A 27914-nucleotide genomic window follows, 5' to 3' on the forward strand; every position below is an offset into this window, starting at 1 on the left:
CTCTAGTCAAGTTACGCTTAATGATCTGAACTATCTTCCATTTTCTGTGAACTTTCTTCTTTGCCACTGATTTGGTACAGTGAGTCTCCTACTACACTTCTTACCTTTCTTTTGGGCCAGTTTGTGCTTTTATGGTCGTTCACTCTGTATAACTCCCCTATCCATCAAAGCTTTCAGTTATGAATTCTCTCGAGTTTACTGAAATCTGCCTACCCCAAACCCATTCTTTTTTAGTTTGCTTTTCCATTTGTAGGTCACAGACTTTGTAATTTCACGGTCATCTTAGAGGTTCTCTAACCTTTCCATCTTGAGGGGTCTTGCCATGGACTAATCACTCTGGTGCACAGTTCATGAACTTCCTCTTTCTGCATAGTTAGCTAAAAAGATAAGTTCATGCTCCAAAGATTTGCTTTACTGTGCAAGGTGAGGTTAAGATGATTATGAATTTTTTTTTTTTTAAATAAGCAGGTTTTTTTAATGACTTGCTCTTCCTGTAAGTGTTTCTTCTACTGGACCTGTCAGGGGATGTTACTAGTTAGATGAATTTGAGAATGGTAAGTGAGTCCCAGAATCTTTTCCAGTATCATTAGGGTATCTTAGAAGCTTTTGGTTAGGAGAAAATTAAAATGCAAAAGCTATTCTTTCCTCAGTGAAACCATGGCTTCTTTTTAGATAAGCAAACAGTGAAGCTACAAGAATGTTAATCAATTTGGGACACGAAGAATGAAGGCTTTCATTCTCTTCTGCAAATCTACCCTCCCAGTTAATTAAAAAATAATCTCCCTTGGAGGATAATGAGGAAAAAGAGGGGAGTGGGGAGTTAGTAGGAGTCAGAGAAGAAACCTGTGCTGAAACAGAAGGTATAATTTTGACATTTCCTGATGTGTTCTGAAATTAAAGAATCACCCCCACACCACCTGTGATCCTTTTTTTCTGGATTAATAGGATCAACCTGTGCAGTCCAGCCCTCTCCAGCCATGGTCACACAGGCTGGGCAATGCCTGAAGCCTGTCATGGTGCCTGCTTAGTGAGCACAGACAATGTAGCTGGCAGGTACAAGGGTCCACAATGTTGCTGAGCAAAACTCAAGGGTGTGTGTTTGCAAATCACTCCCTTTGGGAACCCGGGGGCAAAAGAAGGCAAAGATGATAGGGTTAAAGCCTGGAAAAGCTTCTTGCACTCCCCAGCGCCCACTCTGCTGGAAAGGGCAAGAGCATCCCTGCCCGCCGCCCCAGGGAGAAATGAGTAGGGTGGGACAGGGGTACAGGGAGAACCATACCACCGATGGGTGTGGAGGGGTGAGGAGGTGAGGAGGGCAAAGAGGGGTTTGCCATGGAGCCATGCCACGTTGTTGTTCAGAGATAAAAGGTGTTTTGGCAGCAAAAGAGGAGTGCAGGAACCCTAATGTTGCCTACAGACCTAGCTGCCTGCCGTGGAGGCTGCCTGTAAGGCAGGTCACCTTACTGGGATGTGAGAGAAGAGAAATCTGCAAAAACCAGCTGTCTCCCACAAGCCCTTTGAATGGCAATGTTGAAGAAGCTATCAAACTCCTAAATATAAAACAATGAAATAAACCAGAAACTAGAGACTTGGCAGGAGGGGAAAAGATGGCTATGAACAGCAATTAAGAGAGAGAAAGCTGTGGGAGCTGTTAAAGACTGGGTAACTTTAATAGCCCTGAGAGCTATAAATCCTTATGATCCATCCTACCAACAAAAAGCCAATCCACCCAACTGCAGCAAAAAGGGAATGCCTCTCTGTTCCTTCCCCTTCCTCTCATATGTCCTGGCTGATGGAGAGAGAAGGGGGACAATGAATATTTTATCTCCTAATGAATAACTGGTGCATGCTCCTTAGGCTGTATTTCAGACATCTCACAAGCAGTATCCACTGCATGAAATAAGCCTGGCCCTGAAAAGCAGAAGTGCAGCTAACCACTACAGAGCAGCTACTTATAAAAAAAAGCAGCAATGGGAACTGCTGGAGCACTTTTGTTGATTTTGAAGGTGGTGCTTTATCACTTCACCTTGATTGTCCTTGGGAAGTGCTCTGCCTGCCAAGGTTTCTCAGTTCTTTGTTAAAGTTAAATTTTATCCGGCAAACACCAGACTCTTGCTCGTCAGGAGAAGCTGGGAAAAATGAATTTTCAAGCCCCTCATTATGCAAACCCTCTCAGCACAGTCTCACAAAAACATGATTCAGCATCCCTGGAGCAGACGGACACATTAACACAATTTGTACACTCTGGGCTATTACCCAGTTAGCATTCCTCCCATGGTAGACAAAAACCACTGTTATTTGTTTTGAAGACACTTTCCTGTGAAGGAAAGAAAATCATTCAAAGAATTACATAAGATTGGACCATATCCAAAATACATGTGTTCAGATGAAAATAATAATTCCTTCTGAAATATGCAGCTCTACAAATTGTTCTCACTACATAGAACAGCATGGACTTTTCACCAGTAAATCATAACACAAAATTTAGGTAAACCCAAGATGTTCTATGTCCTATTTTACTGCCTACCTACTATCAGGAAAAGCTTCCCTTACTAAAAAATCAGATTAATCCAACATAGATTTGTGTAAGGGTTAATTTACCCAGAATACCTATGGGCAAAATCGGTATATTACTGGCTACTACAGCTTCCAAGAATCTCTTTACAAAATTTTTGTGCCAACCAGTAAGGATTTTCATGTATTTCAAAGAATACTTGCATGAAAAAAGCTCAGATCTCCATAGTACATGTTGCTTCCTTAATGATTGTTCTTTGAAAGAAGGTCATTTGTATTTAGAAAAAGGAGTAAAAAGCCCACTTACAACCCATTTTCAGCTTTGTTCATGCATAGTCATTTAGGCTATGTATGTATCTAATACAATGACAAGCAGTTCAGCCAGAGAATACTAAGCACAATCTACTTCCTTCCTGATCAAACAGCAGCTATCACTATTTCTTTCCTTTTTTGCCCTGAAACCTTTTCAGCTCAGCAGCATGAAAAGCAAAGACTAATGAAGAAAGAATCACCTTTCAGAAACGCTGGGTCATTGCATCAGGTTTTTCAAATGTCTTCTCCTTTGAGAGATGAGGTGGCTGAGCAGGGACTGCTAGGATGGAAAAATATCAATATATTTCTCATCTTATTCAGGATACCAGTATGATCTTTGTAGTCTGTACTGATGCAGTTAGTATTAAGACAAGCCACTTAATGAAGCTGTGAAATGATTAAATACCACTGCTTTTAGTGAGAAAAAAGACATTTTCAGGAGAGGTAATTTTGCAGTCACCCCCTACAGACACCACAGATGACAAAATAAGTACTGGTAATAAGGAAGTAATATCAGACACACTACTTTGCTTTGCTTCAGGCATTTTGTTTCACATCCGTTCCTGTACAAGAATATTGTTGATCTGGTAATCTTCCAAAAGAAAAGCCATATTATCTCATTTGCAATCAAGGCAAGTGTAGAACAGCTTCACTGAAGTAAGCAAGTTCGTGATTTAGTTGGGAAAACCCAATAGAGCTCCTGTGCCACACCGAGCAAACCTGGTGCCCAAAGGAGGTCTGGTGGTCCTTGTTGGGGCCTGCTGAAGCACAGGTGTCTGCACCAAGGAGGGACCTGTAAAAGCCATCCTGTTCATTAAATGTCTTCATTTGTTACATGCCGTATCTAAGGAGGTGTTTTCACTACTTGAGAACCACAGTGCACTCTCCTGTCCTCCATTTGCACTCGAGAGGGAGAAAGTGTGGATACTCTGTTCTCCTTTCTTCTTTGAAATGCTTGAAGAGTGACCTGACTGCCTGCAAAATGCTGTGCAACAGCAGTCTTCAAAAAAGTGGTATGTAGCAACCTATACTGCAGGTAAGAAATTTGGTCCTGGGATCCCTGGTAGACATGGGCATAATGAGCCAGGATGTCAGGATGTGGCTTTCATGTATGTTGCTTATTGCTTGCAGATATCAAAGCATTTGTCAGCTATTACATTCCCAGTCCTAAGAGAGGGAAAAGTTGAGGCATGGATGAAGAGAAGGGCATTTCTCAGTCCAAGTTTAGTTCTGAATTTCTTTCTCTTTTGTATCTGCTGCAACAATGATCTTTTTTGGCTTTCAATGTGATATTTCAAGCCTGTCTCTTCTGCTAGGAAAATGACAAAGTGATGAGAGAGAGCAAGTCCTCTTTTGTGTGTATGGAATTTTGGGTGACTCTTACATGGTGGACATTGGTCTGATCTGTTGGGGTTTGATAATGTTTTGTGTTCATGCTCTGTAAGTTTGAAAGGAAAGCATTTAACAAACCAGTGGTAACACAGCAGTGTCTCTGTTACACCTGAGGTTTTGCATTGCCTTAGGTGGTATCATTTTGACTATACCAATACCTGATAACTGAATTTATCTGCGTAGAAACTATGTGCTACCAACATTAAGAAAAAGGTAGCTAATTAAGAAAAAACATGTTCTCAAAACCCTGGTGTGAAGCAGACTTCTATTACTAGAACCTGTTTTCAATCCATCCTTCCAAAAAATTTATACCATTTTCAGAGATTGCTGTCCAGACCAAGCTGGACTCTACCCGACATTTCATGCTACACAACCATGAAAGACTTGTTCTTGATAGCCTCAACAGGAAAATAGGATGATTTTTCTGTGACATAGCTTCATTATGATTGATGATTCACATTTGTCAGGCTGATGTTAAGTAGCAAAGAGCAGAGGATTACATGGCTTTTTCCTCTGTAGGGTGGTTGCTCCTGAAATTAACTTGTCTAAAAGATGATACAAGGGAGTATTGACCACTGCTGCCTGCCTGCAAGACTACTTAATGTTACCCGTAGCCTTAAAACTGGGCTTTCAGTGGTCATATATGTGACATAACAAGTTACATATGATTTGGTGGGTACTTACAGCCTTTGGCAGGTGGTAAAATATTTTAGAACATGCCTAAGTGAAAGCACAGTTATTGCACATGAAGAAAACAGAGCTGAGGATCACCATGTTCTTGGCACAGTGACACCCTGCAGTTGTCTCATGCTGGACCCTATTCCTGGACACCACAGCTCTCCCCAAAAGGCAATCCCAAGGCGTTAAGGGCTCAAAGGCATGAGGCATTCTTCTTGCATGTTTTGGGACATGAACATGGTATATGTGCAAAGCCCATTGCAGCTCCATTGTTTTCTCCTGCTACAGCATTTCCTAAAGTCAGAATGCTGTTATGATGGCATCTTTCTTTCTTTCTTTCTTTCTGTCTTTCTTTACTTAGCTGAAAATTCTATGGCATCAAAACTGGAATGCCAATGTAACAGATATGAACCATCTGCCCCTAGGCCAGGAGTGATATCTTAAGCTCCTGGGAGTAACTTGTGAACAGTGGGCTTGATTGTCCTCGCCTGACCAGATCAACGGCTGGCCCCATGTGACCCGTCTGGAATGGCATTTAGAAGATGAACGTGGTTCTCTGGTTTCCCAGCCTGGATGCTGCCAGCAAGATGAGGCTTACAAGTCTGGCTCTGCTGGTGACATACCGCTGCTCTGCAGCAACTGCTGCCTGAAACGTGTTTTTAAATTCAGGAGCCTTCTGCCTTTCTGAGCCCATTCCAGGTGTGCCAAGTCACAAAGCTCAGAGATCATCAGACAAGTCAGAAAACCATTAGGTTTTTGCTGTGACTTACTATTATTTCATTTTCCACTACTATTCTTTTGGAACTAAAAGGTTTAGCTTCAAGTGAAAGACTTAAAAAACCTTACCTGTGTTGTTATGAGTGTCCCTTTATCTGATGGACCTAAAGAAAAACATCTCACTGCACATTAGGCTGCCAGCCCTTTTCCTGATTGCAATGTGGGTTCTTGTGAGGATCACTTGTATAAAATTCACTGTCCCGATTAATAAGCACCCTTAAATTTAGAGTGGAAAGGAGGCTAAAGAGGGACTCATACAAGGAAACTGTATTTGCAATTTTCTAAAAAAAAATAAAAAAAAAAAGGCACAAAAATAAAATTGAATGGAAAACTTGTCATATAAGGCTTGGGGCTCCAAGACTTAAATAAAATTTGTTTTCTCTGGTCATTTCTTTGACTAAAGTGTTACACACTCCACCCCACATACACTCTTACCTACGTAAGGTAACCCAGTAACCCATTTACTGTGAGTATCTGTTTTATTCACCTTTTGGGCAGTTAAGATTCTGTAGGCAAGCTCATGTTTCCCAAATAAGCTTCCTACAAATGAAATGTCCTTTAAATAACTCAGCTGTAGCTCCACCATTTAAGGCATTTTCCCTGGGCTGCCATCAAAGATGACAAGGTCTGTGCTGGAACTGCCTTCCCTCTCTGGTATCTGTTCGCAGAGAACATGCGTTTCTTCTGGTGTTAAAGATCTATGTTACGATTTCATGCCACCAGTTGATTACAGACTTGACTTATCTGCGTTGCAGGTCACTCAAGCTTGGAAAACTGAGGCTATAATCCATGCTTTTGGTCCCCACTTCCTTTTCTAGTGATTGCCTACCTCACTGGCTTACATTATAAAGTCTTTGCAGCAATGAATACATATATATACCACTGTGCATGGCATCCGGTGGGGTGATGGACCCCACCTGGAGATCCAGTGGGGATCCAGGATTCCTGGATCACTGCATACAGAGAGTGACAGCAGGAGAAAAAGAAGCCACAGAAATCAATGTTTCATCTGTTTGCATGGAAAACCATGAAATGCATTTGCCATTTTCAGTAGCCCAGTCCAAAAGTACTGTGGATTTAGCAGGCTGCAGATTTTTTTTCTTCGCAGAAATGACTAAAAGAAGCTCCTTCAGACATAAATAAAACAACCCTAGTGGTTAATGGGCAAGAATAAGAAAAACACCAGCACACTAGAGATGAATGAATCATTTGGGAACTGGATTTTGACAGCTGAATTAAAAAATAAAACGCCCCCAGGAATTATCAACAAAAGCTACCCATTTAATTATGCAGCTGTGTCACTCTATAGGCCTGAGGCACCTCAAACGATGTCTTCAGCACCACCAGAAGTATGATCTCAGCACAGAGGGATGTGCCCAACCCACCCAGAGCTTGCACTGTTTCAGCGCTGATACGAGTGAGGCTGCAGCAACTTAGACGCCAGCTCAAGCTACCCAGCTGAGTGCTGGGTGTCTAGGTAGACCATGTTGCGCCTGTCCTGCACCACCTACCTACAGATGAGTGGAAACTACCACAACCACCCAGCCCTCAGATTTTGACCTAATCGTGCTGCAGTGTGAAAGTCTGCACCAGTTTCAGTGCTATGTAACACAGCGTTAAGATATCTGAGCTAGCTTAGATGCGACCACCAGCCATGGGAGTGCACAGTCAACCACCTGAGTATTTACAGAGCTGCTCCACCTTGCTACAGCTGCAGTGCAATCAGCACACAGGTTCAGAGCTAACTGAAGAATTATTTACTTCGTCAGCACCAGAGCCTATACCCAATAGATGCTGCTGAACATTTTAAACTTGCTTGTCTTTGTCTTTTGCATATTAAAGAGTTAAAGCCTAAGTTTCACACAGTAACTTGCACACACCACCCAAATACTATGTTGCTTTTCTGCTTTCAAATCATGCTGCTTTGATAACATCAGAATGGTGTGCAACCAAGAGCCAGATACACAGTCTTAGCAAGAAGCAGAAGTCCAGTCACAGTGAGAATCACTTCTTTCAGTGAACGGCTGTTCTTTCCTGCTTTCTCTAGAAGCATGGACCATTTGTGTTAATGAGCATCTCTTTCGTATTTGTGTTGCCACTTCAAAATAAGAGAAGAACATGAAGAATTCTGAAGAATGAAAATTTGCTCGGGATATCTAAGGGGCACCAGTGATGTTCTCTTCATGCAGTGAGAAGCAATTCCGGTACCAGAGAGTTCAGATCACATGATGCTAGAAGTGTGGGAAAGATAATTACACAAATGAACATTGGAATACAAGATGTGGAAGCAATGTTGAAGTACCTTGCTTCAAGTCATGCAAGAAATTGGTGGTAGAGGCAAGAATTTAACTTAGGGGTAATTTGGGGCTTCATCCTGTCATGGGTGGTTTCTCTCCTTGAGGCAATTCCCAGGGACACACTCTGCATCACTTACGTGGTCTAGAGGAATGCAGGATGCAAAGACCTGGTCCCCATGTCTCTCTCCACTTAATGACTTCAGACTATCCTGCTAACATGCTGTTGTTGCCTAGAGGGTAGGTTATTTTTAAACACTTTTTATTTCAGTATGTTTTCCAGTAGAGAAGTGGCTATACAATAACCTCTGCCTGTAGAGCTCATTCTATTAAAGTGTCCATACTTTCTGCTGGTAAAAAATGAATCCACAAAGGGTAGCTTTGCTTCTGTAGCTGCATTAGTAAGAATGTCTTAGTACAGAGTAGGCATAATTTAACAATCTTTCACGTGAAGGACGAAATGCATTTTCCTCGGCATGCAACAGCATGTACATGGCATTGTTCTGCCAGGTCTTCTAGACCAGTTACAATCTACAGTATGTTTTCACAGCTTTTTGAAATTTCTATCTCACCAGTGATCCAGTTATTCAGAATCAGCTTCACCTTTTTCAGAGCATCTTTTTGTCAGCAGGTGCTTTGTTCTTGAACTTATTTGTCTTTCTAGGACTCTGATACCATACTGAGGTGAATCTGTCCTGATGCAGACTGACAGCTACAGAGAAAGTAGAGCAGATTCCTCTTCAAGCCCTAGCAGCCTCATGTCACTGACACCTAGGGTGTATCAAACTCTTTTCCACAGATTCTTTTACATGGGTAGTATCCAGCTGGACTCATTTCAGTATATACCTCTCTTCCACTGTCCTATAGCTATGACTCCTTTTATATCAGGTAGTCTTCATTGGCTGAAGGACTTCTAAGGAGAAACATGGACATTGTCCAAGTCTGCTTCCAATGCCTTGCAAATTGGAATTTACCTCCCCCTCCAGATATTTTTTGTAAGCCATTAATGACATTTTAAGGTCATAAGCTACTCCAGTTGCTTCACCTTGCTGAACAAACTTTGCAACATGTTGTTTGTTCAGGAGTCCTAATTGCAGTTCTGGTTGTTGATTATGTAGGAATCTGTGGTAAAGCTCTGCTATATCTGGCCTTGAACTCGTCTTTTATGTTGTTGGTTTTGCAAAATGTCTTTGGGTTTGGTTTTTTTTTTTTCCTACTGCTTGTGAGTACTTTTCACATCCCCGTCGAGTCCTTTTTCACCCGTGGTAACAACAACAGGTCATAGCAGATGCCATGCAAGACTGACTTTTAAATGGTTTTAATCCATGTGCATTTTTTGTTTAATTTCTTCTATTGTCTCCACTTATTACTACCTATCTCTCCCCAACTTGTTTCATTGCTCCTCTGCACATCTGTCATACCAAGTCAGTTTTCTAGTTTGAGTTCTTACAGCAATCTGGCACTGGGACCTGATTTCTCAGTGTCTTACACTACAGAGTCATATATCACTTCATCCTACAAAGCCCATATTTGCACATGGCTATGAGCATGTTCTACATTTGTAACATGCTGATCTGAGTGCTCTGAATGTCCTTTGTTGTTGATTTGACCATATCATTCATGTGCTATATTCTTGGATGGCTACCAGCATTTTTCCAACACACCGAGGTTCCCTGTTACTACTCATTTGCTTTTCTATAGTGAGACCACAATAACATGTGCCAGCAGACTATTCTCTGCTCCTGAACGTGCCTCCTTGGGACTTTGCTTTTTTCTTCAACTGCAACTTCTTAATAAAATCCATTACAGCTGTCCCTTTCTTATCAACCAGGATTCCTGATGGCACAGTCGGTCTTTCTTTGTCTTCTGTGGACCACTAGCCGGGATTTGCATTATTTTTGCCTTAGAATTCACATACTGCAGCAGTTAAAAAACCCTACAGGGAAGGTGACGTACTTTTCAGACTGCAGATTTTTTAAAAAAGAGGCTAAACTTGCAATGCCCACTGGGTGGCTCTAGACACTGCACCTTACTCCTCCTCTAATTGCACTTCTACCTACTCAGAGCTAGCCCAGCTCTGCAGAAATATGTGTAAGTGCTGACTACTAGCAAGAATGACAGGGCAGGGCCTCGAGTTACAAACGCATGATGCACCGGATACATAATTAATGGTTATTAATGACTATTTGCATGAACGTAGCGCCCCGAGGCCCAGTGGAGGGTGCCTGTGCAGAAAGTAACATTAAGGCTTAAATTCCACCCATTTCACTTGAGGCACTTTACTGAGGCACCTATAGTAGGGGGGATAGTCTTACACAGGCCGTGGAGGTGATGCTTTTCTCACTGACTGCTTGGGGGGCTAATGAGATTACATTAGAGATGATGCTCTATATGTAGGTGACTTATTTAAACTCCTGCAGTTTTAGAGAATGAACCCAAGCCTTTGGAAGAAGGGAGCTACCAAGGGCCAGAACTGCAGCTGTGTCTTCTCAGGCTCTGTGAGCATGTGTGTGTGAGCATGTTGTGCATGCTGCATGTTCTGGCCTTGCCGGACACAGACACAGCCCATAAAGAGGTGTTTGGCAGGGAAGAGGAAAGTCCACTGATTTAAGGTGCAGACAGAGTAAATAATCACTGTAACGCACAAACACAATAAAATCAACCCAGGCTGTTGCCCAGCTCTGTGCCTTCTCTTTGTAAATACACTACAGGTTTGTCATCTCTTTCAAAATTATGCACATGTATGGCACCTCCACACAAACATGCCTTTCTTTTACAGAACTTCCACAGTTTTGTTTTTTTTCCATCCACCAACACTATATGGACTAACTGTGTGGAAGGGACTGTTTTGCCAGGACTGCCCTGTGGTAGTACACTGCCTGTGTACAAGGAAAGCCAACCAACCAGCCAACTCCAGCAAAGGTAAGCATAACGAGGAAAGGAATGGAGGCAAGTCCTTTTTGTTTTACTCCAGGCAACAATCCCATTTGTCCCATGATTAAGATTTAATTCAGATGTAATGAAGTCAACAATTCCTACTCTTTATGCTATGCGACAATCTACTGGTTCAGGACACCTTTGTCAATTCTACTAGGCTTAAAAGAAGTGTGATGATCTTAGATGGCTTTGCATACAGAGGGAGTGTGGTGATTCAACACATATGATAAATACATGTGTTATAAAGAGATTTCCCCATTTTAAAAACAGCATCACACAGAGAGTCACATGAAATTTTTAGCTTTGAAATGTTAAAGCCAAGGAGGCTTTGAAGTTTTGCACTTGATAATTTGTTACTGGGTCTCAGCTAGTACGGCAACAGAAACCCAGCCTTGCACAGCACGTCCATTTTATTGAAAGACTGCAGTGATTGAAATTGCATTTTTCTTGCTGAACCTGGCCCAGAGGTAGTAACTGCCCCTTTCACAAGGGGCTGTAGCATATGATCTACTGTACTAAAGGTTTAATCCATTTAGAAACTGATCCTACTTTACAATCCATTAGCTTGCCTTGAAGAGGTGTTCTTGAAAAGCTGCTTCTATACAGGGCTGAATTTAAGCCTATGTGTCCCTTCCTTCTTGAGGAACATGTCTCTTAATCTATAGCATACTGACATGGATGAAGTGTCAAAAGCACCTGAGGTGGAAATTCCTTGATATGTAGAGATGGGGCTTTGGAATTTCTTCTGTATTTTGTTCCCAAATTAGGCAAATTTTTTTTTAAATCAAGGTCCATATCTGGTACACATATTTGAGGAGAGCAGACACAGCTGGAGTGGAGGGGGTCTGTGTTCAAACTGAACAGTTAATCCTTTTGTCCACTTTATAAGATGCATAGGCATCATTAAGTAATTACAAGCTAGCAATACCTAGGAGTTGTGGAAAATCCTGCGATCTAAACCCAGAACTCCTAAACCCAGAACACCAGCATTTAGGCAACTGTTAAAGCACTGGCATGTCATTCTGCTATTTTAAGTATGGGTCAAGTTTCAGAACTGAGGTAGTAAGCTGTGTTACTGTTTATAAGTGTTTGGGTTTGTTGTTTTTCTTTTTTTTTTAAAATAATCTGAATATATTATACCATATGTAAAAACCTCAAACCCATTGCCACCCAGCAGCTCCTAACTCATTGCTTTTCTGAGATCATCCTACAAGTCCTGAAGAATTCTCTAATCACACTGCAGAGAGGGTTCCTTTGGAAATCTGAGATTTCCTGTTGTTGAGGCTTTTTGCTTGGTTTTGTTTTGGTTTCTGTTTTCCCAAGAAATTTATCACATATGAAACACACTCCAGCAAAAGCTTTATGGGAGGTGAAGGATGTGCTGTTTTGGAAACCAAAGTCCTTAGGGGTTGCTGGAACTGGAATCTGTGGAGCTTCAGCAGATGAGATCTGATATTGATCAATCTTAGTAGAGAATCAGACAAGAGGGCTTGGGTACAAACAGCTGCTCCTGTGCAGAAAGCTTGATTTTTCCCTCATAAGGTGAGCAGAATTTGGAGAGACTGCCTGACTCATTTTTGCTATTTCACTCTTAAAGACCTCACCCAATGCAACTGGTCATATGGGCAGCATGTGGAGGCAGACAGAAGGCTTGTCTACAGCTGCATCTGGCTTTCTAGGTAAACCCCCAAAATGTTGAATAAGCAATGTTCCTGATCGTTTTCTCCAGCTGTCATCAATGTGGAAGTTGCAAAACAGTCACACTCATGTGGACCATGCACTTGGAAGACACACTGTTCTCTGCGCTAGCATAAGCTTCAGCAACCATTCATATCTCTCTGAAGGCTAAGATGGAAGGAAAATGGGTGAGACCTTGCTAAGGAGAGTTTTATGGCACCTCTGGTCCTGGCTTGCACTGTCTGCTCTAGGGGTGGTCTGAACAGCTGGTTCTGACATCAGATGATCCTTGTTTTGAAGGAGTGCTCTCACATGTGTCTTACGTGCTCTCTCTCCCTCTGTCATGCAAAGACTCTTAGTGATAGTCCCAAGAGAGACTGAATTATAGCCAGAATTCCCAGTCTGAGACATGCTAAGTTTCTATCCTGGGAAAAAGAAGCAGGAAACAAACCTTGGCATCAGGAAGAAATGAAAGAATGGACACTGGGAGGAGAGAAAATGCTACAGGTGCAGCAGCCATGACAAGCACAACAACTACAAGCCTGTATTTGCTGGACTCTGCAATGAGAAAAGACTTTGGTGTAGACCCCATCTAACATCAGAGATCTGTGAAGCACTCATAGTCTATTAATAAGATAGTGTATTAATAAGATTTTATTTTCTGCATATCAAATCAGCTTGGTGAGCGTTTTCTTCTCGGGGGCTAGCGCAGTCTCTCTGACAACACTCAAATCTGAGCATTCACCTGGAAATATTCAATTGCAGTGATGGAAGAAGAGGACAATTCTGCCAGGTTTGGAGAAGTTTACTCCATTTTGGATCTTCTACCTAGATTAGGACTTCTGCCTAATACCTGGTAAGCAGTCATAGGTTGAGCACAGTACAACAACAGAGACCCTCATACAACCAAGACACCTTTTGCTTGAGAGGTGGTGTCACCTCTCTTCCTCCATCACTGGTCATCTCTCTTGTGTAAGCTTACATTCAGCATCTCTTTTGGTCCATCAGGTTAAGTGCTTTTCTTGGATGGAAGCTGTGCTTGTCCTGCAGTCCCTCTCCCAGGCATCTTTCAGTTCAACATTTCTTTAAAATACTTTCCAAGGTTTTGTAAGTATAGAAAAACATCAGCACTCTGAGATGGGAGCTGCTGGGAGGGAGGGAGTTTTTGCATGTATTTACCACCTGCCCACATCAGCAAGACAACAGCAACCAGCAAAGATATGTGCTTGTCCCAGGAAAGAGCTCATGACCTATGGTCCAAAGCACCTGCCCCTACCACCATTAACACTGGAACTCTCCCTGCATGCTGGACCATCATGGAAAAGCCTTCTCCTAGAGGTGACACAGCTGTGGCTTACCACCAGCATGCACGAGAGTGAAGCACTCCACAACCCCAAAGGGCTTTTGCAAACATTAAGAGCTGGATGTGCTGACAGCTGAGTAGCCCTGAGTAAAGAACAGGGGACACATGTATACCTTGGCTGCTGTCCTGCATTGCTTCACCCCCAAGAGCTGCCACAGTGCCAAAGCGCCTCAAGTGTCTCTTGTGTGTGGTTTTTGGGGATCCAGCATCCACTGCTCTAACCTGTCTGCCTGGTCCACATGTCCAAAAAGGCTGCTCTGATAGCACAATGATTTGTCTCTCCTTGGAGTTGATGGGCACCTCCTCATCCGACATGAACAGAGGGACTGTTGATTACTGAAGGGATATGCCATTTTACTGAGGATTTAGCTCAGTGGATTTCTTTTCTCTAGGAGCACAACAAGTCCAGTCCTGGTATCTCATGCCAGTGTCCATCATCAACTAGGGAGATATGTTGTCACAGAGTATTTCATGTTGGCATGCTACATGAAAGCTTCAGAGCAATGAAAACTCTTCACCTTTTGTAGTAAACACGGGCTGCCAGCACGTACTGTAATGTAATCTAGTAAAACAAACTCATTTGGGGAGCCTTTCAAATGCTGTGCAGGAACAGCAGGCTTTGGGTGGGCTGCTCTATTCTATGAATGTTGCCTGTTAATACCCAGATGTTGAATGCCAACTTTCCATTCACTGCTGCAAAATAACAAACTGTCATGTGGTAAAAATAACCATGGGAGGCATGCCACACATTCCAGTGCTTGTTTCACCTACAACACACTATCAGAAATGTGTCTGTGGAAGTTCACTGAGCATCTGTATCAATGCTATCTATCCTAAACAATATATTTCAGGTCTGTGATTTTGAGAATAAGTTTAAGGGAAGAGAAATGTTTTTTGTTAATTTTTTTACTCCTTTGGTACCATTTACCCCAAATCTAAGGTAGCTGCAGAAAACAGGAGATCACTTTCTCACTGTGTGACAATGGGAAAGAAACTCAGACGTGGCTGCTTTCCTCTAACACTGACCCGAGATCTTTAGGACAACCCAAAAAACTAAACTAGCTTTAAAGCTTGTCTATGTCTAAGGACAGTTTGTGCCGAGACATATCATAAATCCATGTCTGGCTTCACTCTGCCATTGATACAGTGGTACCACCAAACTTGCAGCCGGGTTTCAAACATTAATAATGCAGCAATGCCTTTCTATCCTTCCCACTAATGACAAATTTCAAGCCCACTTAACACTCAATGAATGTTGAATAAGGGGTCCAATCTTCTTGTTCAGTTCACTGGACCAAACAATTTTTTAAAGACATGCAAGAGACAATACCAGGGTTTTTACATGGGGCAGCGTAAGTCTTATTCTGAAGACTCAAGTTAGGCAAGCAGAAATGCCCAAACCAAACTTGTTTCAAGTGTGCTTATTCTTCTATTTCCACTTTGCATTCTTGGATACAAAGGCTGTTTCTAGTGTTCACACATTTCAAAATCTCTAAACATATTAAACTAATCCCAACTATCAAATGATCATTCTGTCTGTGATCCACTGTTACACTGTTCATATGCTTGCATCTTGTCCTAGTCTTGCACTCCCTGTTTTTTTAACTTGCATGTGCATCTGGTACTTCTGTGTCCTCCTGTTAGTAATTATCAGCATAATGATAGTATTTAATTATTTGTATTGCATCCTTTGTTCTGCTTTATTTCTAGCTTTGTGATGCAGATATTTTTTCAGTTGCTTGGCATGAAGTCTACAGAAATGCTGACTAATGTAGGCATCCTTCTTCCAAATGCTTTTGCAGATGAGGGAGCTCATTAAATCATTACACTTACTCATGTTTAATTTTATTCATATGCACATAGCCTTGCAAGCTACAAGCTGAAGTATGTATGTGATTTCTTGTATCATGACAACATGGAAGTCTAATAAAGAGTAGTCTGTACACTCATGCACTTTTGCTGCCCAGCTGAAATGAAATGCCTCCCACACAAAGGAGAACTGGTTATACTAACTTAAGAATAAGCACTACAAGCACGTGTACATCTTGCAAAACATCTGATTTCGGTGGCAAAGTCACTTGAAACTGAATTAGAAAGAGCAATACTCAACTGAAGCATTTGTGTTATGTGCAAGGCCTTCAGGACCATCTACAAACCCACAGCCAGCCCTACTGTTTCTCTAAGGTAGAGATATTTGCCTCTTCTCAACAGCACAGACCTACATGAGCCCACATCCTCATTTATGAATGTTAGTCTGGTCTCAAACACTATCTACTTCCGACTTCTGTCCTGAGTGCCGCAGTTCACTCAGCTTGTCAGACCTACTGTTTATGTCTGGCCTGCAAATAAAGATAGATACTTCTCCTGTGCCATGACTGTTCATGTAGTAAATGCAGAGGTACGAGAAAGGGACCTTCCTGAGAGCTTCAGTGTGAGCAGAAGAAATGCTGCTCTCTGCGATGATGATGGGATGCTCTGCTTCAAGAGGAAGGGGATGACTTCATGTTCCCCCTTGCTAAAGCAGGGGCATGGGTGCTGGCTGCCAGCAGAGGTTGGACATTGGCCTTCACAAGTAAGCTTCACCCTGCTCCTGGAGCAAACGTAAAAGACTTTGCATATTTTGCAGTAGGGACAAACCCAGCATGTGTGCCACAAGACTCTTTCACAGATGTCTTGATACTGCAGCTGCTCTGTGCTTGCACATACAATGCAGTGTGACTCTAATGAATACGCAAGATCCATGGCACAGTGATTGTACAGTCCCCTGGCATCAACTCTATGGCTGGTCTTGCAGTAGTTTTATACCTTTCTGGTGAACCAGCTTAGTCTGTCCTCTGTTGCCCTTGTTGAGTAGGCTTGGGCTGTTTCATAGTGGTCCCATTGGATAGTGCATAGTGCACTTCCACAGGACCGTTAGGCCCCTGCAAACATGAACATATGAACGGTTCCCCTGTAATCCTCCTCTCTGATTCTTTCCTGGGAATGCAGAGGGGAAATGTGGTGCACAGGCACCAAAAAAATCCTTTCAGCATGAGTTCATTCTACTTCACTCATCCAGATAACGTGCTTGACATCTCTCTTCTTACCCTTTCTACAGCCCTTTACCTTCTCAGCCTATCTTGATAGGCTCTGGATGTGTCATGTTGTCATGGATGTAAATTGTAATTAGCCTAATGACCTCAACCTCTCCTGTCTTATCTCTGCAGTTCAGGTGTAATATTTTCTCATTCAAATTAAAATACTTTTTTACTGTCTTTGGAGTTCCCTTGGAAAGTTAACAGGGAAGTTAAGCATGCTAGCAAGGCTGTCAAACAAATGTCCTTTCAACTTAGGAGAAAGCAGCTGATCTGTCAATTTGACAGATAGGTGGTTACACCAGAAGAGAGCTTCATTACTTCCAAATATTAAAAGATTTTATTTCATGGCCTTAGTTAAGGAAAAAAAAACCCAAACCACAGGGGCAAAGGTTTTACGTAGACTTTCATCCTACACTTTGAACTAATTAAGCAAATCAGGTTTCATTGCCTTCAGTGGTGGCACTCACACAGCTGAAATTAAGCACATGCTGATGTGTTTTGCTGGATGGGGTCAGAGCACTTAATACCTTGCAGCATTCAGCACTAGATGAAATATGTATTGCAGCACATGTTTCTGAAGTTCAGCCCATGATTTTTTTCCATCTACTGCATTAATTTATGGAGTAAAACATCAGGTAGCATATGAAATCTAAAAAAACCGCAACTTTCTTGCCTTGTGTTACCACAGATGTAAAAAAATAATACACATTCTCAGATCAGTTCTAATTAACAAGAATCGCAAGACAGAGACCAGTAGTATGAGGCAACTCTTACATTCATGCTGATCTATTACTTCCACCTAGAAGCCATTTAGTGTCACCCAGGCTTAGGGTTGGTCTGCTTGTGTATATCCCCAAAGAACCATTCTCAGTGATTTCTCCAAGAAATTTCACAAGAAACCTGGCATAAGGCAAATTGAGTTTACCAGATGATAGGCTAATACCTCAACACTTGGACTGTTGGTCCTGTTTACTTTTTTCTGTCACTTACATCCCTCAGCTGACATATTTGTAAAAGCTGTTGTGCCAAATCTGACCAACTTTTGCTAATTTTCTGCCAGCTGAAAAAACTCTAAATTCACATAGCGTAAATTGCAGATGAAGCAGCTCTGGAATCTGTCCTGTGAGGGATAAAAGCATTTTCCTTATGAGCTTTAGAGCCCCTTGTTTGTATCAAAACAAAGGAAAACATAAAAAAGAGGACAAACAACAATTCAGACTGCAATGGGAAACTGATAAAAGGAAATAATTCTAACACCCAAACTTGCTTCTGAACGCAGTAGATGTTTGAGCTGCTGGTGGCATCTGCTGCTCCATTTCAAAAAGTCATTTGCACCAGTGAAAAGTGAGTGCAAAAGAGTGCTGCCCCTCCTTGAACACCTTTTGGCTGCAGGAGGTGTAAAGCAATGGAGAATCTCTTGAGTGTTGATCAAGTGATAAACATGCTTCAGAAGGGGCAACTGATCCCTCTTTTTAGCTCCTTCATGAGAGAAATCCATCAAAGTCCATTAAACACAAAGATACCATGATAGCTCTACCTTGGAAACCATGGACATATGGGAGACAAATTCTGGGCAGGTTTGGCTGTATGTGTGCCTGCCTCTTACACTCTTCCCTGTGCAGCTGCTATCTGCTGCTGCCGGAGATGAGGACCTGGGTGAGGAATGTCTCTAGCCTTAATGGGAGTGACTGTTCTTAGGCAAAGCAAAGGGAAACTATCCCTACCTGTGTATGTTTTCTTCCAGCTTTTTCACCTTCAGTTCATCCTCTTCTGACTGTCTCCTTCTGGCTTCTTCCTCTTCTGCAGAGCCAGCAGGAATTCCCTGTAGCAGCCATTTTTCCCGAAGAGCTTTTGACTGTAAGGTGAAAAAATCCAAACCTTAGGAACAGACTGAACAAAAACCATCTGAAGATTGAGAAGGAGCTGCCTCTGCTTTTGAATATTAGATTGTCCCCACTGAATTTCTGATTACTGCTTTACAGTCATTTTCAGGCAATCCATCGGCTGTTTATCCAGATGTCAGGTCTTCCAGATTTAGAGTGTCAGTTTTACAGTATACACTTTATTCACCATCAGTGCCTTTATATGAAGTTATTTGTAGATCCTAATAAAGTCAAGAGTTTAGACCACACAAATTAGCTGGTTCTGCAAAAACTGAAATCTTTGAACAAAACGGCGGATCTCTCGTGAATAACAAGGCATGTGCTGGAAGGACTAAAATCATAAACTTCTTAAAGCTTCAAAAAAAAAAGAGCAGTGTGCCCTACATGTAATGAGTTTCATGAAGGATAAAATCAGTCTACTATTATATTAATAAAAAATGTTATTTTTCATTTATACCACAGATTTGTCTCCACACATTTACAGGCATACAGACAGACACACACACACATATACATTCACACAAGTAGACATATCACATTTTAGCTAGACACAAATTAAAACAAATGAACAAAGACCTTCCAGAAACCATGGGTGTCCCAGGGCACAGCAACACTGTCACAGAAAGCAACAATAGCATACACCCAATAGAATTATTCCTGGAAATTTTGCTGTGCTTTCTACACCAAAAACATGGCTACAACCTCACCTGGCCACTGTCTAATCCAGCTGCAGCTCACCCAGGGGAGTTCACCAGTGGTGATGCACTGGTTGCAAGCAATCCTTTAAACAGTACATCAGACTGTGTGTCTTGTTTGGCCCAAATCCTGCCAGAGGGATGTGGCAGATCATTTGACAGACAGGACCAGCACCTGTCGAAAGGAATATCAGGAGCCCAAAGCCCTGCAGGACTTTGCTCCTTGGCAAGAACAAAATGAAGCTGGTGGAAAAAATGGTCAGCCAAGGGACTGACCAAACTAGCTTCTTGCACTGACCAGAAAAGGGGAGCCTTGGTTTTGAATTTGCAAAGCAACTGGCAGTGCTAGTTCAAGGCACCAGCTGTGAGAGCGTGTATCCTCTCCAGCAAAGATGAGCTAATAAGGAAATCATCAGTTCAAAGAAATAGGATTGCAGAGGCTGCCCAAACATGCAGTGTCAGTCTTTTCAATGCCATGTTCATTGCTGGAATGGAACCTGACTTGTGCAAACTATGTATAAAGAAAAAACATTCACTGCTAAAAGCAGGCTTCAAACCCAGCCCAAATTAGAAAGATTTTAGACATGACAGACAAGGCTTACTTGTTAGTTTTTGAGTGTATATATAGACATAGTATCTATGCACAAACTATTCTTGTCACTCCATGGCCTATCTGACATCAGGCAATTAGATTTTAGTAAGGCAGCAGACAGAAAACATTACAAACCACACAAGTGAATTAGACTTTATAAATTATTCCAGCTTTCACTGACGTTAACTGTGCTGTGCATCAGAGGGCTTCTAGGTGTGTTTTAAGTGATTTCTATACAAATTAGGAGTTCTGCATGACAGAAGAGGTCTTGTGCTCTTTACCATGCAGTCATGTTCAATGGTTGGACATGTTGATGCTGGAGACATGCTCCACCCTGCTGAAATCAGCTTTGCTTATGGCCTCCAAGGTGTTAGTTCACAAAACATTAGGGATGCCTATCTCCAGACACAGTTTCTGCAAGTTTGCTGGTCCTTTTGCTGCCACTACCCTCTACAAGTGCCTCCTGCTGCATTTTGTGGGCTGGTAGTGAGATTTCTCTGTGGGACCTTTGCTTTCTAGTTCAACCCAGCTGATTACTGCCCAGAAGTTTCACCAGTTCGTTCAGGCCCAATGTGCTATTGAAATGTCCCCTCAGCAGCAGACTCACAAGTCACAACACGTACCAAGAAACAAAGTGAGAGAGTCAAAAATTGATTTACAGGTCCTGAGGTGCTAAGCATTTAACAACCTGTGCTTTGGCATTTAAGAGGTCTCAGAAGCACAACTCAGTGGACACCTGCTGGGCTAGATCCAGTGCAAAGTGCTGTGAAGACTGATTGCTCTTTAGAAAATTGCTGTCTTTTCTTTAAAAAGAAATGTGGCCAGTTGCATGTGGGACTATGTTGCTACATGTGTCATAGTCATCTGCAGTCTTGAATCTGAAAACTTGAGTGATACTCACGTTGGAAAAAAACCTCCAAGTTTCTAAAGACCAAACTCTAAAGATGAAGGCAGCCTTCTCTGTTTTAAACCTCTTTTAGGTATGGCTCCAGCAGACCTAATAAAGCCTTTGGAGAAGTGCTACTTGGACAGCACTGAAGACATTCAGTTAACAGCCACTCCTCATTTGCTACAGGAGGACAGATAAAATCCAGGCTTTTTTCAATGTGCTTTTACAGAATCTCCATGCTGATGCTCAGACAGGGAGAAGCCAGTCACTTCAGTACAACTGCTGTACACCAGAAATGAGATACTTTGTGCAGCTTTTGTTTTGGTCTTTGTTTATGTGAAACATTTAAGTTACAAAATCACATGATTTCTTTCTCCTAGGAGCCTCTTTTTTTGACCTATTAATAGCATGAATTTGAAACTGGAAAGCATCAATGAGATTTTTTAAAAGACATATTTAAAGACAAGAATGCTATGATCTACTAAAAATCCTCCCTCTTGGGTGAAATGTCAGCATATTTTATCTAAAACAGGAAAGCTGGTACTTTGATGTTTCTGGCTCTCTTTTTTAAGATGAAAATTAAGGCATTCGTTAAATACTACACTGAGGAATCCAGACAGGAAGACTCTGAGAAATAGAAACATTTATAAGAAGCATTTCTGAAAATTCAGAGGGTCTATTTGCCAGGCTGTTGAGGTTATGTATATTTATACACCAACTGCAAATACAATAGGCAAACAGGCAGGCACGTGTCAGGGGACCATCTTGCTGTCCAGGAAGATGACTGGCCAGATGACTGCTGAGAGAGTCAGCAGGGGTGGAAGAATCTCTCAACTGCTTTGAGCAAACCTTTCCCAGGGCATTTTCATCAGAAACCCAGGGGGAATGCTTGGAACACATGATGAGACCACGGGTGAGTAGTGCACAACAGGGAGGTGGTGGTAGAGCTGCACTGGGCACAGCTCCTGGGTATGAGACAGTACAGTGAGGCAGCCAGCATCGAGGCAGTCCAGCCATATGCAAACCAGAGCCAGATGTGGCTTGGAAATAAAAGGCGGTTCGCTGCCATCTGTCCTCCACAGCTATGAAATTCGGGTTATGCTTCTCAAAAAAATCTTGCAAAATCTTATCCCTAGAAGAATAGGAGGTGTTTCTGAAATCTGCTAAAAGGAGAATGCTTGCATGAGAATGGAGCCCAAAAATAGCTAGCTGTGCGAGTTACCCCTGCTTAACAATGATTTTGTGCATTTGCTTTACTTAACAGTCTGTGATTAAAATGGCCACAAGCTACTATTTCAGCATTGCTCCGCCTTCATTGTCTGTTACGAGCTCTAACCCTCTACTGTATCTTGGAGCTTCTTTATGCACCAAAGTTGTGCTGTATGATTAGACATTGTCAAAATGACAGAGGGCTCCAAGAGTGGCCAGATATACTATCATAAAAATACAGGTATTTGTACAGCTCATTCCAATACTGGAATGTGAATAGGCTGTACTTTCAGAAGGCACCACTTCACTGGTACAACAGCAGCTATGCTATGTACAGTTGGTATTAGTATTCCTTCATTTATTGCAACAGTACAATTTCTTCAGGGCTAAATCCTTCAGCAGAAATTAGATCATGTCATTAAAAAGGCTCTCTGTTACTGAAGTGGAAAGGGCACTGGGCTTGTGATGCTCTAGGTCACCGCTGCTCTCAGGTGACTCGGTTTCTCTGCACACAAGTGAGATTGCAGAGATGCCAGCTCCTTGTTTATTTTGTTCAAGCATAGGAAAGTAGAGTGACTTCTGCACCATGCAAAAAAGGAAAAAAAACCAGGTCATGATTCTGTGAACAGATCATGGTGAGGACAGAAGTAAGTGAACAGATGTTGGACAAGACAGAAAGAAATCATGCCAAATGTCTGAATGCAGTAGACACAGTGATGGCGATAAATGTGGTGCACGGCTTCCTTACGTGCTATTTATTTCAGATTCATGCTTCAGGACAGTAAAGTCTGAGGGCTTTAAGTTGTTTACATTTAGTGCTAGCAAGGAAATAATGCATAGCCCCTCAAATGCACATAGTAGAATAAATGCTGTATCGAAAAGAAAACTTTACTTTCAATGCTGCATTGTGCTTTAATGTTGCATCAAAAATTTAAGTATTGGGGGACATTTTATTACAGCAACAAAATCTTTTTAGCACCATTTCCATATACCATTATGCTCATTACATGCCACCTCCGAACTCCCTACTTGTGAAAGGTGATTAATTCTACCCATCAGTCTTGCTGATTTCGTACCTACTTCCATAAACATTGCTCATAAGGAATAACACATTTCCAGTCCCACATGAAGTGTGGCAGTGTCTTAACCTGAGGCCCAGATGCATTTGCCAGACTTGCCGTTTGACTCTTTATGACAATAAAAAAGCCAGTTCTTGCTGTGCTGCTACCTTTTGAGATAGTTTCCTCGAGCAGTTTGGGGTTTTTTTTTGTATTTACAAGTGGTTAGAGGGGCAATCAGTACTATCTCTCCTTGAGAGCAGTGCTTTCTGAAGTGGAGCACTTCTCTGCCTGCTGAGTAATTTTCAAGGAAGCTGATAATCCTGAGGTGAAACAAAGGACAAAAGTTGACCCAAGACAGCCTCCTTCAGTAAAATGTGCCTGCTCTTGAGAAACACTACTGAATGTGGACTACTCAGGGTAATGGTGCTCTTCTGTGCCATGCAAAATGGGCAGTAATGATCACTGGTGTCATTCCACTGAAATCAGTAGTGCTACATCAAAGGCACTTTTACTGAAATCTTTGCCAAATTGAAGTTTTGTCAAAAGTCTTTGGGTTTTGAGGTTTGAAGATGACCAGACATTAATGATTTAGAGCTGAAATTATTTTCTCCCTACATGCATTCAGTATTACTGTCCTGGAAAAAAGGTGAATGCAGGAGGTTGGTTCCTCATATTCTCAAATCTGCATAATACCAGCCCCTGCCCTACTAAGAGTGTAATAAACTCTTCCTTCACCTGGCAGTGTGAGAGTCAGATATTAGACCCAAACACTCCCATTAGGATGCTAGCACAACTGGCTGCATTTCAGATTTTCTCTTTGCATTTCAGAAAACTCCCTTGGTGCAATAAGGCTGAGTTTTCCAGGCAGATCTGGAGCTCTGGAGGCAGCAGCGAGACCTGCTTTGCTGTTCAGCAGCTACTTGGAGCTTTGTCAGCCAGTGGATCAGCTACAAGAGGGAGGGCTTACTGGCATGGTAGAGCCTGCTCTGCCTGTGCATGCTCCCAAGCATCTGCCTGGGTTGATAAAACTGAGTTTGCAAGGAACACAAGTGCAAGAATGACCACCACTAAAATTCTGCTGGGATTCCTCCCTTTTCCTTTCGAACCTATTCCCATGGCCTCTCCGAACACTGCATCTCTTGCTTGCCATATTTTTACACAGCTTCACCTGCCATCCAGCTGGCCCTAACCCAGCTAGTGCAGGTCACCCAGCAGGTCTGGGTCTGACCTGCTGGTGTGCTGCACAATTGCCAGCATTAGCAAAGAGGTTACTGGGACAAGTAATGAGATTATAGAAAGACTTGTTCCTTTGCCAGCAGGCCTTCCCTTGACTTCCAGAAAAAAAGAAAAAAAATCGTTTACATGGCTGTAGTGTGAGCAGGCATGTTAATGTCAGATGCACTTAACCATTCATGAATAAATATGCAAATGCAGAGAAGCGCTGTAGACATAAGCAATATGACAGGTAGGTCCATCTTGAAATAAGCAGCTGCTCAAAATGTATTCCTGAGTGATGCTGTAGTATTTCATTTTCTGGTAGGTGAACAAAACAGTCCAACTCTTTGCCCAGACTGATGCAGAGTTTTCCAGTGTGGGATTTCAGTGTGAAAGAGTCTGCTTGCAAAACAGAGGAGAGGTGTGGTCCTCAGCAAACACAAGAGATTTTACTCTGCTCTGCCACAAGATGGATGTGGCCTTGTATGGCAAGACTGGCCCTGAAACAGAACAAGCAGCCATTTCCAGCTTGCTGGTATGATCTGGTTTTGCATAGCAGCAAAACTTTCTGTGCCTTTCCAGTCATCTAAAACACTTGATCTAGCCTAAGGAACATGTATGCATGATACATGGATATGACTCAAACATTGCCCAGATTAGGGAATTAAGTCATGCTGAAAAACTTGCAGCTTGATTGTAGTCTTGACTTCAATCACAATGTCATAGCTAACATAAGTATAATTCAACAAAAAAAGTATATCAGCTGGTGGAGCTTAGCCAGCCCAAGATCAAATAGCATGTTTATAAAGCAGATTAAATATCATCCCGTAGATTTGCAAGTTTATTGTTGTTATGCTTTGTTCAAGAAATGAATAAAAGATTTCTTAGATATATCTTAAGGAACTGATGTCTTAAAAATTTTTTTAAGAAGCATACATTTAGACCAAGAGTTGCGAACATTTTCCAGCAGTCAGTTACTGTGTATTCATCACACAGAACACTAAAACACATTAACTAACTTTTTTCAAGCGAGTTAAGACCTGCCCATTATAATTGACAACCTTTTGTGACCAGACATTGGGGACTGATGGCTTAACCTCTTCAAAGTTTCTTCTCAGCCACATGGGTACAGGCCACCATGTCACTTGCCTGAGTTTTCCCTTTTCATAAAACCCTTACTGCAGCACACCCCCAGGCTCAGGATCACTGGTCCTCAGGTCTTGTTTCAGAGCTACTCGAAAGTTTCCTGGTGCCTCCAAGGCAGTCTGCTCATCCAAGGGACTACTGTCCTGCCTGTCCCCAAGAAGCCTGTCTCCTCTTTCCCTGTAGCTCCTGGGGTGACAGAGGTTTGCTACAGCACCAGTGAGCTACTGGGCTGGGGTGCAAGGGGGGTGTGTGCACATGGGGAGATTAGTAAATAAGGTAAGTAAATAAGTAAATAAAAATAAATGATGGCCACTATTATGATAAGCACCACCTGGAATCATGGCAGCCAAAAGACTTTGCAGAGATAATCTTTCCCCCTTGTTTGTTTGCTGTACCTGGTACATTTGACAGCCCTTCAGCTCCCCTGAGTACTTCTTCTCAAAGCATGTCTTCAGCACAGCAACAGAGCAGACAGGAATGTGTTAATCAGTGCAATGTGACTGCAGAAATGGGTGAGGAAGACCGAGATAGCTGGCATGATTTGTGTTCACTTGGGAAGGGCTAGATCTCAGCTGGGTGACCCCGTAGTAAGGCAAGGGGATTCAAGGGCACAGCTGCTGTGTAAGCCACATGCAACCAGAGCTGCAGATGCTTGGGGAAGGCACGTCCGTGGCAAGCTACCTGAAGGGTAAGTATGATGACAGTTACAGCTCCTTCATGAAGGTCTCATGCTTTGTCTGTTTAAAAACTCCCAGGAACAGAAATTGCAGCTGTACAGATGGGGGCCCGGTTAGGAAAACTTTGGGGGAATAGAGCGCCAATTGTTTTACATCCTCAGAGTAAGCTTCCCATCCATTAGCAAGAACACCAGTGTAAATATTTTGTGTGCATTGCTTTTAATTTATTCAGGTCCCATATTTTATTTAACTTTGTAAACCAAGTAGACAGTTGTTTTCATACAAAGATGAAGAAGAAGAAATAAAGCCCAAGCTCTTTCAGCTGCAAGGAAACCACCACAGCAAGAGACATTATCAAGACTCTATGAAAGAAGACTCAAAGTTTGTGTCTTTTTTGCTCAGATTATTCATCAGCCACAGAGCCTTGGTCTGTACAGACTAGTTTCACTGAAGGGGATCATAGGTTGTGGCCTGATACAAGGTAAGGGTTTTTAATATTCATTAAAGACTTGAGATGACTTTGAGACAGAAAACAACAGTAAGATGAAAGACAACTCAAACATAGGCTCTTTTCTACACCTATTACCTATACTTCCATGCTACCATAAAGTTCTGCTTGAAGTCACAGGTGAAAGCAATCCTGTTGGTACCTAAGCTGGAGAGTTGGGGTTTATTCTTCAATATCTCTCTTCAGGAAGTCCAGTTAAGATTTCAGACTTCTTCATGGCAGGATGATGATGATGATGGCTCTGTCCAATTATTTGGCATTTTGCTTGTGACGAGATTAAGCACCATAATGAAAATAAACAATAAACAACTGCCAGCAGCTGCTGCAGGGATGAGGGGAGGGATGAGGGGACCAGGCTGTCCCAGCAGGCACATACCGGCAGTGTGGGGACACAGCTTGCAAAAGGGGATGCTGCAACGAGGGCATATGTAGTCCTCAGGATGGCGGCCCAACCTGTGAGCAGGTTTCCCAGGGGGACCATGGGATCTCCATCCTGGGCAAGAGTCCAAACATAATGGGACAAGGATGGGCATGGGAACAACCTGCTCCTGTTGGCGGGGGCATGAGGAGACCTCCAGGGTCCCCTCACACATAAATTACTTTATAACTCCATGAGAACATCTCTGTTTCCCAGGGAATTTTGGAGCTGGAGTAAGAAATAGCTTCAAGCTAGATAAAGTTTCTGGGCTTCATGTGGTCGGGCTGAAAAATTGAGTAAGACCCTCTTTTACAGATACACACATGGAAAGAGTTCGATCGCACTTTTACGTCCTGGAGCCAGAAATTTAGGTATGCTTTGGTTTTCCCTATGAGTACTCACTTCATGTTTTCAAAGGAAGTAAAGCATTGTTTTAAGAGAAAAAAACCCGAACACGCAACAACCAAAAAAACCCCCTCTTTTTGGAATAGTTAACAATCTGAGATTTTGAAAACTGGCAACCCTCTCCCCAAAACAAATAGGCTTTGCAAGTTACCTTCATTACTACACAGCCACACTTGCTTTTACTATTATCTTCTG

The 27914-nt window shown here is 42.3% G+C and overlaps 1 protein-coding gene across 1 annotated transcript in view; it reads right to left on the reverse strand.

Moving 5' to 3' along the window:
* PALM2 (paralemmin 2) overlaps positions 1-27914 on the reverse strand; it is a 126390-nt gene that overhangs the window by 46140 nt on the left and 52336 nt on the right. Inside the window, exon 3 of the mRNA XM_010578153.1 lies at positions 18746-18876. Within this exon, the coding sequence (XP_010576455.1) occupies positions 18746-18876 (131 nt within the window). The remainder of the gene's footprint in view (positions 1-18745; positions 18877-27914) is intronic.

Source organism: Haliaeetus leucocephalus, unplaced genomic scaffold (assembly GCF_000737465.1).
Source record: "Haliaeetus leucocephalus isolate CR32 unplaced genomic scaffold, Haliaeetus_leucocephalus-4.0 Scaffold605, whole genome shotgun sequence".
Lineage (NCBI taxonomy): Eukaryota > Metazoa > Chordata > Aves > Accipitriformes > Accipitridae > Haliaeetus > Haliaeetus leucocephalus.